General features: G+C 48.3%; 1 protein-coding gene across 7 annotated transcripts in view; it reads right to left on the reverse strand.

Annotated features, from left to right (window-relative positions):
* TP63 (tumor protein p63) overlaps positions 1-13,831 on the reverse strand; it is a gene marked incomplete at both ends in the record, with an annotated part of 133,188 nt that overhangs the window by 11,075 nt on the left and 108,282 nt on the right. For 3 of the 7 annotated variants that reach the window (XM_084639279.1, XM_084639281.1, XM_084639283.1), the window contains 6 exons: positions 7,164-7,288; positions 8,371-8,453; positions 9,398-9,534; positions 10,302-10,411; positions 10,770-10,885; positions 12,383-12,569. In XM_084639279.1, coding sequence (XP_084495405.1) covers positions 7,164-7,288; positions 8,371-8,453; positions 9,398-9,534; positions 10,302-10,411; positions 10,770-10,885; positions 12,383-12,569 — 758 coding nt within the window. Of the gene's footprint in view, positions 1-2,228; positions 2,344-7,163; positions 7,289-8,370; positions 8,454-9,397; positions 9,535-10,301; positions 10,412-10,769; positions 10,886-12,382; positions 12,570-13,831 lie in introns of those variants that run through there. The other 4 variants (XM_084639284.1, XM_084639285.1, XM_084639280.1 and 1 more) reach the window with 2 other exon arrangements.

Below are 13,831 nucleotides of genomic sequence, written 5' to 3' on the forward strand. Positions count from 1 at the left end.
AAGGCAGGATACTGGACTTGACGGATCACTGGTCTAATCCAGTTGGGCAAATCCTACAAGTGCTAGGGTCTAGATCACAGACCTTGATTCACACTGATGAACATTTACTCACATGCATAGTCCAACTGAAGTCAATAAGAAGCATTCACCAACATGAAAGAGCGGTTACTTACCGGATAGTAACTGCGGTTCTTGTACATGTAGTTACCAGTGTGGATCCCGCTCGAGGCGAGTGTGCAAGACAGGAATTTTTGGAATAGCAGTGTCTGCTGAGACATGCCTGCACTGTGGTGTCCTCATGATGCCCACCCGCCAGGCTAAGGGTCTAAGGAGCAGAGAGGCCGCAACCCTCTATTTCCTCATGGGATCTGGGAACATGGAAACCTCACAGGTTTCAGATATGGGGACATACCCGAAGTAGGCAGAGGATGCAGCTAAGCTCTAGAGGAATAAGCCGTAATATGGGGAGGGAGAAATGTCAGCCATTTGGTAGCAGATTGATAGGCACAGCATGATCGGTTTGGATGGTCTCTGGGAGGAGACTGCTTGACCTTTGGCTGCACCAGAGATGGCAACGAAGAGATAAGGAAATAGCCAGAAGGGTTTCACTCTGTCAAGGTAATAGAATGGGGGGGAAAGAATAGGCGCCTATATAAGAAAAAGTCCCAAAGAACGGGGTCCCTTTAAAAACGGGACATCTGGTCACTCTACCCATGAGAGCCCAAGGACCAGTGCTAGGAGCCAGGTCTGTCCTGCCTTCTCTTGTCCCATTCTCCAGTGCCAGAGCAGACCTCGGTGCCAAGTGCTTGCCTGACACTGATGACCCTTGCTGGCCCTGGTCCTCTGTGTCACATTCTGGCTAGTGGGGGCACGAGGATTTAACAGAGGTCAAATCTGTCTTTGAGCTGGTACTTCTTGCCTCTGCACCAGAAGTTACTCTCACAGATTGCTCTGAGAGGCAGAATTTGAGACGGAGACCCCCTGGATTTCAGAGTCCTCGCCAAGAAGGAGTTGCACATGGAGCACTGATCCGGGATGTGGCTCTTGCCAAGACAGAATAAGGAACGGCTGTGGTCATTAGAAGAATTAAGCCATCACAAGATGGACACAGACTGAAGGCTTTGAGTCAGCCATTAGCGGAGAAAGGTGCTAAGCACCAAATGTGTTGGCTTTTTGTTTTTTGTTAAATAACCAGACTGGAAAACAAAGTGTAGAAGGATAATTAGGACTGAAATCTATTGAACAAGTTAAATCTAAGAAACAGTAGGGGGTAGCAAGCGAGCATCATAGCTGTGTCACTACAATGGGCAGTGCGGGAGGGAGGTTGTGGACACACTTCATGCTCTTGGCTGGTGGGAACAGGAGGAGATCACTGTGCAGATGCAGCCCAATGGATAGGGCTACTCAGAAGATTCCTATCTTGAGAGGCCCTTGCATACCTAGAGTGGGATCCACGCTGACTTGAGCACCTCAAAGAAGAATTAGGGCTTCACAATCCACCGTAGGTTCAGTCCAACCCCCAGTGAAGTCTGTTAACGTCAGAAACCTTTTCAGGTTCAGTGGGAGTTGGATTGGTCCCAGTAAGGTTGATACAAAGTCAATGAGTCTTTCAATTGACTTCAGTGGGCTGTGGAACAGACCCTTTATGATCAAGGAGAGACAATTAATGATCCAGGTTGGAGGTCATATTTCTAAGAAAAAAAATTCTTGCCTATGCTAATTAATGTGCTTAACACCTCCATCTGTCCAGCAGTACAAAATATTTTAACTACTTGCATTACGACTGCATGACCAGCATTAAAACAAGGATTACCTGACCAACAGTCACAATCCCCAGCTGTTTATTCTTAAACATATCCCCCGTCCCACCACCCCGAGTGAAAACATCTTTAATTTAACAAGACAAGAGGCATTTTACGATTGAGACCTGCTCAGAGAAACTCTCACGAGTTTCACAAATACAGCAAAAGTAACAGTAGAGAGTTTTAACAAACATATTACAAAAAAAAATTGAGGAAGGCGCCATTGTGGTTTCAGACCTCCCAATGCTAGCGCTATAGCTAAGAGATCTGCAGAATGGTTTATTCTTGCAAAGTTTGAGTCCCTTCAAGAGATTGTTTTCACTATTTTCTCTGTTTCTAACAAGCTGGTTTTTTTGTTTTTATTTGCCACAGAGTTCCTAGTCCCATGAGCTGGACCAAACCCCCCCCCCCCCCCCGCAGCTTGGCTCATGGATAGACTGATGGATTTGGGGGGATGGAATGTTTTAAGATGGCATCGCTCTGTTTGGGAGGCTCTCTCCTGGAGTCCGTGAGTTCACTCCTGAAGCAGGCCGAAAGGAGACTGTAGAGGACGAACCAGAGAAAAGAGAAGATGAAGGCTTAGGACCCTTATAAACAACCCAGAAAAGAAACACCTTCTTTCTACCTTCATGATCACAGTATGGACTAGAGGGAAGAGAAACCCCACGTGGCTCAGGGCCTGCATGCAAGGGTCTTGGATAGGAAGGTTCAGCATGCCAGACAGCCCTAGTAGGAGTACCCAAGAATGAAGGAAAGTAACAGAAAAAGAGCGCCATGATTAATGGCCGTAGAAATTCAATTTCCAAATCACGGGGCACAAATACGTCTTTGGCGTTGATTCCAGCTACTGCTAACATACTGATCAACCATGAGCGGGAAAGAGCACTCACAGCTGGGGGAAAAACCCAGGTCTAACTGTAGACCACCCCACACTTTGTTTGCTTAAAAACAGAGGCTGGTACCAGACAGGAGGATGATCCAATTTATTGCAAGGAGGTTACATTAACTTAATCTACCAACCACACCACTGCCACACCTCCAAGGCTGGTTATTCTATGCAACATGGAATATAATGCATAGGGTAGCACTGAGATCCACACTATTTAAATGTGGGAGGGAGGCTCTATATCATCTGCACAATAAAACACACTACTACTTCCTCCCACGTAGCCCTACCTTTTTGCTCCCTTTCCCTGTGATAGTCCTCCAGTCAGAGCACCATCCAAATGCCTGGAGCTTATAATGCACACAAGCGATACAAAGCATGCAAGGCAGACCATTAGCATTCACACAGTTAACAGTGAGTAACTAGACCAAGGTGCGAACGGAAACGTCACTGATAACATTGTTATTTTTCTACTGACTGCAGCGCAATTTCGCAAATTCATGCCGCAGTTTGACCACATCAAGCATTTGGATTGCTCTGCCTTACTGACGCTGACTTGAAAAATGAATTCCCTGGGCCTGGATAATGGGGAGCATGCGCATGTAGACTGAGAGCCAGTCGATGGTCTGCAAGCTACGGCCATTTTGATACTGCAGAGGTACTTTGCTGGGAAAGAAGTGATAAGATGGCTCCTAATTTCAGGAACACTTTGTAAAATTGCTTTAATCAATTTATGGACAATCCAAATTAAGAGCAGTTTGCACTACCTGAACAGTAAGTACCAAAGCGAAACTGAACACCGAAAAATTTTGGTTGAATTGGAGAAAGCATTCTCCTGGTCATGTCCATTACAGACTGATGAATAATCTCTTGAGAGAAACAGGAAATCTCATTGCATTTACAGCTAGAATATTGGAGGGCTCTATACGGCAACTGGTGGAAGGATCTTTCCCATCTCTACGTTCTAGGATTCCCTGGTAATGCAGCAAGTCTGTGGTTTAAACTGGTGTGGCTGGTAGACTGAATGCAAAGTGTCTTCCAAATTAAAATATGTATTGGTCTTATAAAAATGCACTCAAGGCTTTGTCTGTGGCATATACAGGATGAAAACTGTTGCTAACCCCCCACCTATGATCATGAAGGTATCTGGCATGCCCGTAAACTAGGGAAAACCATGCATCAAAGAATGAGTAGACAGAAAGAAATATGAGACAGAGAGGGAGAGGGAGGAAGGGTATCTGTCAATGTAATTATAGTGAAATATTTTCTGATTACCTTGTCAGATGCTATACTTTTTGATCACCATTAGGCTTTTCTTCTCTCCCCCAAAATATTAAGACAATTATATTTCCTACCTGCCAAATGCAGTCTGATATTTTTGCATGAAAATTGAAGGCTCTTACAGGATTTTTCCAAGCGGATCCATTTTATTGATTTTTAAACAATTACTATATCGCTATTGTGATTCTCCCCTTTGCTTTTTCCAATCCTTAGCCACACCCCTTTAAAGATTAAGATGAAACTTTTAATGTGAAAGCGGGGAGATGGGACTCCGCTCTTAACTATGGTTCTAAAAAGTCATTGGAAAGAAATCCATTTCTCTTTGCTTAGAGCTCGATTACAGCCCACAGACATGCGCGCACGGCTGCACGCGGGGAACGTACCGCTACAGGCAACACACCAGGGCCCTGATCCCGCAATCAGATGCGGGCAAGCCCCAGTGGCTGCACAGAGCCCCAGTGGGACCCCAGTCAGACACACCATCCAGATGGGTGACTGCAGGTGCAATATGTAGCTTCTAATCTCCTAATTTTGCATGCAGCTTCAGCATACATTTTTGAAAGCATAGCCCTGGACACAGAAGTATTTTCCTTTTCTTTAAGAACAGCCTGAAAAATGAGTCACGGTTTATCTTGTCCCGATAAATATGCAGTGACTAAACCTCTCCTACTAGATTAGCAGCATTTGCTCATTTTGACCTTCCTTACTTCATAAACGAGACCATGTCATTGAGTCAGGGTCTCCGGAATTTCCTCTCTTCATTACCCCTTTGCTGAGACCTGGGAAACTCCTTTACCCCCAGCCTTGTCGGGTGGTAACGGCCACCAGCCCATAGCTTCTTTATCCCTAACGGTCTCTGGTTCTTGCTTGTTTGTGCTGGAATGAATCTAGCTGACCCGGTGTACTGCTGCTTTGCTAAAGCACTCCAACCAGACAGCCAACCAAGTCTAAGCAGTTGATATTTTTAATGCACTTTTCAGTACGGACGATAGGCCACCTTCCAGGAGAGCTCAGCTATTACTGTGTTAGGATTGTGCAAATGCTGAAGGGTATCTTTCCTCCTCCATTCTTAAAAGCTCTTAATCTTTCTCCACACTATCTGGGCACACTTGGCAGCTGAGAAATTAACACATGACTGGAGCAGCACCAGGAGATGTGCTGAAAGTGGTTTCATTAAATTAAGTGGATGGACTCACACACACACACACACAGTTTCTAAAGGTAAAAATATCAACTTTGCCTGCTAGGAACCCATCTCACTGATACTGAAAAAGCAAAAACAGTAATTATGGCAAAGCAACTCTGTCAGCAGTGAGAGGAAGGGTGTCATTTACATCAATCCTCTTCTGCTTACAAAACCATTTTCATACAGAAATGCTGTATCAGGGGTACCTTTAAAGCCACAAAAGTATATGTGGGTGCAAGCAGACTTGTCGACAGCTAGCCTTTATGACGCAGACAAACATTCAGTGCAGATTGCTGGAACGTAATGGGAATCTCACCAAGTAGATAGGCAAGCCCCCTCACGGGGCCTATATGCTCCATCCATCTCAGCCCAAGACCTGGCTGACGTCCCTATAAACACTACAGCTGGCATTCCCAGCGCCTCCTCTATACACACGGGGCGAAACCTGCCACCGTCCAGAGAGCGCGCACAAGGTCTAGGTGCCACATCAGCCCTAAGACAAGGCCTAGGTACCCTGTGGGCTCAAGTGGGACTTATGAGGTACTTTGGTCCCATGCCAGGGCCTCCGGGGGGGCAAGCGGGGCAATTTGTCCCAGGCCCCACAGGGGCCCCCACAAAAGAGCTTCCAGCGGCACTTCGGTGGCGGGGGGTCCTTCAGTGCTGCTGAACACACCCAGAGTGAAGGACCTGCCCCACCCCTTCTTCCACTCCGGGTCTTCATCGGCAATTCGGCGGCGGGGGTCCTTCCGCTCCATGTCCTCGGTGAAGTGCCCCAAAGACCTGGAGCTGAAGGACCCCTGCCGCCGAAGACCCCAGGCCCCCTGAATCCTCTGGGCAGCCCTGTCTCATGCTGCCCCTAGCCACAGTGTTACATGACACAGCCTCTAGGTGAAGGTACACCAGCAGGAATGAAGACTACTGCATGGGTGGGTGCATACAATACACACTGCTCCTTTCTGCTGCCTGCTTTCGTTCTCAAGCAAGCAGTGCAAGTCACGAGACCCGGGGTCTCTCCTCTGCTGTGTCACAGACTCAGTACGACTGTAGGCAAGCCACAGTCTTCACGGTGGCTCAGTTTTCCCCAGCTGCAAAATGGGGTGAATGACAGCTTCTCACGCTGAAGTTAGAGAAGTAGCGGCAAAATTAATGCTTGTAAATGCTTTGATATCCTTTAACGAGGGGCCCGATGCATGCGCTAATTACTGCCTTAAACACCCCACGGACAGCTGTTCTGCCCCAGCCTCTTTTACTTCTGCAATTTTTAACCTACTACTAGAATTTCCCACTAAGGCATAGCATCTGTCCATCAATGATAGCAAAGTAATTTACTGAAGGCACAACTGCCCCGTCTAAATGTTCTTCACAATCCCGGCTCATCATGCTCTTGGAAGAGCGCTCCTAGAGAGAGATTCCAAGGGTGGGTGAGCTGCTGCTGTGGAGTATCTTCCCGTCGCCACAGAGCATGGCCCACGCCCCGTATCGCTTAGCCCAGTCGTCAGTGCTCACTAAGTTTCTGTCTGTGGGCAGGTTAATAGAAGGGGCTGGACAAAAGGTACTTCAAGACTGTCAATCCACAGCCTGGGCACTCCAGTTAAGAAGCAAGCAACCCGTTCCTCGCCATGCATCTCATAAGGTCAAAGGCAAACCGTCTGTGAGAACAAGGGACTAGATCGAGTTGGAGGGAGGGCTCGGCTGCCCTATTACTGAGCTAGGGGAAAGCCGCGGAGTTGCCATCTAGCTCTCGGCTCCTCTAAAATTTTGGACCCAGGGATTTGTTTCGAGTCCCTCCCTAGCGATGACTGGTTCCTCCTGCCGCATCCGACCAAAGAGTCACTCTCTGCTCTAGGCCTTGCTATCGGGCAGGACTTTGCCAGTGGCTGGTAAACAAGAGGATATTGGGACATTTCTTAACCGCCACATCAGTGGCGGAGTGTGTGCGGGGGGGGGGGCAACCGGGCAACCCTCTCTCTTCCTCTCCCTCCAACCAGCTCCCCGCTGGTGTACTCACTGCTTCTGGAGCAGGTGCTGCTGCTGCTGCCTGTACGTCTCGATTGTGTGCTGCGGGAGGGACTGCATGAGCTCCAAGGACTCCTTGATCTTTAGCAGCATTTCATACGTCTCCCGTCCCCGGACCTGCACGGTGGGGATAAGGCAACACTTAAAGCCCTTGGATCTGAAAGTTACCAAGCCACAGGGTAGGACTTCCGGCCACCTCCGCGATCTTCTGCTAAAGCCAAACAAACCACAGCAAAGCAGGAAGCAAATACCCTGGCTACACACGCTGTAGACGCTGGGTCTAAACCTACAGTTCCATGGTCTATACAGGGAGGTCTGACTGCTGAGCCTGTCAGAGGAGATCGACTGAAGCTTCACAGTCCAGGTCTGGATTACGAACACTCAACATCTGGGGGTTGTTTAGATCAAAGCTTGTCATTTGGCTCCGTATAAATATACCAGGAAAATTCAGACCCAGCTGTTTGGCCCTCTTAGATAATGCAGCGGTAGGTACTAGAAAAAAATCCCACATTACATTCTCTTGAGAGGAGATTTCAATAGGCCTGGATTTTAATATCCTATGCCCTAAGAATAGGGGTGCTTGGATCTGAGGGTTTGGTTTGGGCCCATCTCTTCTTTTAAGTGCACTGAGCTTTGAGTGCAAGGGCAACATTACTCATTGAGGAAACCAGTCAATTGGCAATTACAGACATTTTTTGCTCTTCATTTCTATTCCTGTCCTGTGTTTATTACAGCATATTTCATTTTGATCATTTTCTCTGCAGTGCTGATAATGCTCATAAAAGCAAAAAAATCCATCCATCTTGGCAAGAAAAGGGTCCAGTCCATTATTGCTGGAGGAAACTGGAGTTTCATACATTCAGAAATGAGAGGGGAGAAAGATCTGTCAGGTCATCCAGTCCACTCACTCGCCACTGCAGACTCTTCCCTCTGGACATTGTTGGGTGCTTTGTGCAAGCCATTCTTAAACAATTCAAGCAATGGGTCTTGCATTGCTCACTTGAAGGGTGAATTTAAGGTGCAGATTTGAAAAAGCTATTGCTCACCCCTAAAGCCAATAATCTGTTGATAATTGTGCATCATGGATGTCGTTATTTTACTTAGAACTAAATAAACAGCTCGTTTACCTCAATTAATTTAGATGATGCCAAAAGAATTAGAGGAACATGGGCAAAAAACAAAACAAGTACCAAGCTTACCGGTAAGTACAGGAGCTCGTCATCTGGAGTGCGACGTTTTTTGATAGATGTCATCTGTATCCCATGCGTGCTCTGCCGAAAAGCTGCAAGGAAAACCCCACAGTGCCTGATTAGAATTTGGCATGTCTACTGCTGCTGGGTTTTCAATGAGATCTCTGTGCTCAAGACCTATAGGTTTGAAAAAGGTTGCTGGCTAAACAGCACCTGCCAGGGCGTGAATGCAACTTGAGGCATCCGTTTGTGGCTACGAAAGTACGGAGCTGACTTTCATATCTTTAATCGTGTATTAATGGCCTTGACAAATGGGAAATGAGTCAACAAGAGAGTGTTGGGCAAACAGAAAATCCACAACTAACTGCACTCAGGACAACAACTGGGTCTTTCCAGACAGTACAACGAATCTAAGTATCTCAGGGCTGCCTACCTCCCAGTGAATCATTACCATATTGCCCATAACTCTTTAAGAGAGTGGGTTGAGTGGCAAAGTAGTAAAATCTCTTGATGAGGTAAATCTCTACAGCTTGTTGCTCCAAGCTAAATTCTGGAGCCTCGCTAAGTGGAAACACTGAGTATGCAGGAAACCAGGGCTGTTTGATTAGGTTAATGTCCGGGCTTAACTGGAGTCTCAAGTCCAGCCCCCCTTCGGTGGAAGGGTAGCAGACCAACTCTCAGACTGGTGTTCCATATTTAGGATACCTGTAACACTATTCGCAACGGACAGGATTTCAGTGCTGCTAGGGAATCTGCATGCTACCAGTGACATAAACGCTGTTGGTGGGATAGCAGGCCCACTCGCTGCACTAAAGAGGCAATTTGTTTGAGAGCAATTAATGTTTAGCAGGTTTAATTCACTGCTCAAGCAGAAACCCTCCAAAGAGCCTTTTCTAAGAGAGTGGCAATTGCTCTTCCACCCAACATCCTCCAGCTCAGTCTTCTCCAATCTCAGTTGCTCTGGTACCAAAGCCAGCGTGCTCCCTGTGCACTGAAAGCTTTGGCTGCGAGCAGCCCAGCTGTGCCAGCTACTTACGGCGCTTCGTACCGTCACCGTTCTTTGTGCTGTCGGAGACTTGCTGCTTTCTAATGCTGTCCTCATCTGCTTTGCGGTCCCTCCCTGGACAAGCGCAAATGCGGGCTTCAAAACACCGGCGGCCTAGGACTTGTCCACTAGAGTGAGGAGAAAGAGGGAAGGCGTTAATTCAGGCCCAGCAGTGACCAGCAATGGATATGCACATTGAAACTCAACACAACGGGGCAAACTTTCCCACCCCCTACCTGGATCACAACCACAACGCCCCACATCTGAACTAGAGACTAGCTAACAGGGGGCTGAGCTACCTGCTTTGTGCACCCATACATGTTGTTAACCACACAAATGGATCCACCCGCTGATCACTGCATCTCAGCTTGTTCTGTGAATCCCTGCAAGCGTACTGCAGTCGCCGAACGGCTGCTTGCCTTCGTGATGCAGTCACAGGGAATTTCCACCTTTGAGCATCTCAGAACTAGACACACGCGGAATTATTTCAACTGCCTCCACGAAGCAGCACGGCACAGACAGGGCTTTTGCTCTGTAGATCTCAAAGCAGCTCGCAAAGGTGGGCAAGCGTCACTAGACCCATTTAAGAGATGGGGAAACGGGCCTAGAGAGGCTATATGACACACCAGGGTCACACAGCGAGTAATGCAAAGGCCATGCTGGAAATAAACGCCAGCTCTCCTGAGGCTCAACTGATGCCCTGATCACTGGATCACCCTGACATGTAAAAATAAGGGTGAAAATAATTCTGCTCTCTCCCCTCTCTCATTCTTAGGAAGTTTACAAAACCCTCCTGACCAGGATTGGCACAGGGAAGCAATGTCGCCTGGCAAACATAGGGCAATGCTCTCTCACTCCACCTTCCAGTGCTACTGATCTGCTGCGTGCTACTCACTCTCTTGTTTCCAGCGTTACGATGATGAGGATCGGACGGCGGTTCATCCCGCCAACACAGCTGCTGTTGCACATGAAGTTGTACAACACCGTTGTGAACTCAGTGCCAACCTGGACACAGAGAAATCATGATAAAGGGGTGACTGCAGATGGAAGGAGCTGTGTATTCCTCTTTCCCCCACTAGCTACACTTATATCACGTCCTATCAAAGGCAGGCCGTAAACCATAAGGGTTGGGTCTGGATGTCAGCTTTCTCAGAGCCTGGGGAAGTTCAGACCCTGCAGGGGGTCCTGCTTCAAACCCCTCTGTAAATAGGAGGAGGATGAAATAAGTGGGTTGAAGAAAGAGTCAAATTCTCCTTGAACTAAAGCAAAGAGCTTTTCAGAAGTCCCCTCCCTTCCGCGAGTGGCAGGCTTTGTTAGAGAGTGCAGGGGAGAACACTGGACTGGGCACAGATCTCACACTTACCTGCGGTGGTTCATAGGGTACGAGTACACTCTGCCTTCCGGTGATGGGGTCTTCCACGTATTGAGCATGGCTGTTTCCTTCCACCCGGATCAAGTGGCTGGGAGGGGCGATCTGCCCTGCAGATGGAGGGAGGAGACAGAAGGAAAGTTTTCCTGTAAAGTAAGCTCAAGCCCAGGGGAGCGTGATCTTCCACAAGCCTAGGACACGCTATGTTCCTTACTCAGCTGGCCCCCATGGCCACGGATGTGATTATTATTCTCACCGCACTTCACAGAGGCAGGGAAGCAATTGCACAGATGGGGACCTGAGTCAGACTTGCCCAAGGTCATGCAGGGAGTATGTAGCAGAGCAGCAACTTGAACCCGTGTATCCTGAACCCCCAGGCTCGTGTACTAACCACTGGACCATCCTTTTCTGGCTCTCAAGAGGAAGCACTGCCATGCCTTTGACAGCTCCACAGTAACACATCTGGGGCCTTGTTCCAGAAAGCAACTCCATGAAGGTTTTCATCCCATGCCTGGCCTTGAAAAGCCTGTGCACAAAGCAACTGGAATCCTTGAAATCCCCACTCCTTTTACTCGCTTTCCAATCAATACCCTACATAACATGGCTGCCTCCTGCCACTCCTCCCTGACGACTAGACAAGGTGCAAGCGAAAAGAAAAGAAAGGGATACAAATTATATCCAAAGCAGTCTTTGAAAGGCATGCTCTCCCATTGGGCGGTACTCTTATCTCCCTTCTTCCTGTCCCTAACCCCCTGGCCAAACAACTAGAGTCCTTGCTCATTGCACTGCCTTGTCTAGTAGTTTAGATTGTAACCTCCCCAAGGCAGGATCTGTCCACTGCCATACACAGCTAGGGTGTTAGATAAACAACACATCTGGGCCGCAAACCAGATGCTTTTCGAACCCACGTGAACTTGGGTAAGAGACAACACAGACGTTAAGTTTGGAAAAGTTAAAAACCCGGGACATCTTTAAAACAACCGGTAGCAAACTACTAACAGCAGGAGTAAGTAATAAATTAAGAAACAATGGATTGTTAATAAATTAATCCTGATCAGATAATGCTAAAAACGAACAGGAGGACAGTCTACAGCTCGAAGCTGGCACATGGGTGTTATCCTCCTTGAGACAAACATCCCTACATCTCTGAGACATGGATTAAAGACTCAAGAGGATATTGCATCCTGTTACCGGATTCCTTTCCCAATAGCATGGGAGACCATTTCTGAGTAGAACAGCTGCCTCTTGGAAAGGGAGCAAGTTTGGGGAGGGGCGGCAGCATTGGGGAGGGGAGGGCTGAGGAAGAGGCTTTCTGCGCCAGCTTGGCGCAGGGTCAGATGTTGATCCAGCCTGGGCAGCCTTGTCATTTATTTTAGCCCTGCATACCCAGGGCTGTACTGCTACATTAGCGAGAAGCCTCCAACCACACAGAAAGGAGGGAGGGTCGTCAGGCCCTCTTGGGTTTGTTACTCAGCAAAACTTCCCTCTAACGTTGGCCTAGAATCCTATCAGGCCATGCCGTACCCTCTGGCATGGGCACGTGATGCCCGCGCCTGGGGGGTGTGGCTGAGGGCAGGTGCTGGCCCGGCACGTGACGTTCGCCTTACCCTCGTTGAACTCCCGGCTCAGCTCGTGGTTCGGGCAGCGTTTGACCACCTCAGTGACGTGCTCAGCCTTCTTGTAGACTGGCATGGCACGGATAATGGCGCCCTGTGGCGGCGGGGTCATGACTTTGACCTGGATGGGACATGTCTTGGCAATCTGGCAGTACAGCTTCTTCAGCTCGGTCGAGTACTAGAAGGAAAGGGGGACAAGAGCAACATTAGTCCGTATTTGCAGCTGTCGGAGATGGGCAGAGAGTCAAGGCTGCAGAATTCCGTGAGCTGTAAAGCTCCGTGCACGGGGGCTATTTGGTTTGCGACTGGGCATAGGTTGTGGATCCACTATTTATTTACTCTCCATGCATTTTACACAAAAGAAGTGTCAAGTCAAAGCTCCCCAGAGCCAACGCCGCTATGTGAACTGGACCTGGCCTTTCAGTGACAGCTTGAACAAGCCCTGAACCCACAACCTTCAGGACTGTAATCAACCAACTTAACCCCTCAGCCACTGCACCTGAGAAAAGAAATAGCGAAGGCCCAATTTTAACTACCCTGCATCAGAACAGCCCTGAGCCACAGGAGCATTTGAAAACCAGACCAGCATGCAGATCTGAACTGTCATCACATTTTGCAAGTGGGCTTCCTATCTATCTCCCATCTCCCTAGTGGTCTGAAATGAAATCATGGACCTAAACACGACTACAACTCGGTGGGTATTTGAAAAGGAGATCCCAGTCTGAACTGTGCGAGTGGGACCCATCCCGAAGTATTTATTTATACAATACGCACTTCCCTCAGGGGCGTGCTAACGGTGACCCTATGTAGCCCCTCTATGGCAACCTTGCTCCGAGGATCTCAAAGTGCTAACTACCCCTCGCCGCAGAGAAGTATATCATCTTTTTACACGTGGGGAGGCCAGGCATAGAGAATTGAAGTGACTCGCCTAAAGAGAGTCAGTCAGTCACCAGCAGAGCCTGGAACAGAACCCAGAACAGAACTTGGACAGAGAGTCCAAGACATGGGCCCTCATCAGTAGAGTACAGCTCCCTCTCCTGAAAGTAAGATGCCTGTGTATGAGGAACACATCAGACTCCAGCTATGTTAGCTACAAATAAAACTATTACCCTCCCACTTCCACTGGTGTGTCTGCCACAGTAAGGCCCCAGTTCAGCTCAGCACTGCAGCACATAAGTCCCTTTGATTCAGGGAGACTTCAGCAAAGCACGGGTGCACCCCACTTTTATCAATGGATTTAAGCAAGTTCTTAAATGCTTAGTTCGCTCAGAGCCTAAACCCTTTTCTCTGGATTCTCTCCCTGAAGGTAGCGTCCAGTCTTCTCTGCTCCATGAAATACTTCCACAGACACTCCCCAATTCCCTCCCTCCCAGACTACATGACCACAACGGTTCTCCGGCCCGTGTTACGCAGGAGGTCAGACTACGTGACCACAGCGGT

This window comes from Lepidochelys olivacea (genome assembly GCF_965140295.1).
Source record: "Lepidochelys olivacea isolate rLepOli2 genome assembly, chromosome: 9".
In the NCBI taxonomy this organism is placed as follows: Eukaryota; Metazoa; Chordata; order Testudines; family Cheloniidae; genus Lepidochelys; species Lepidochelys olivacea.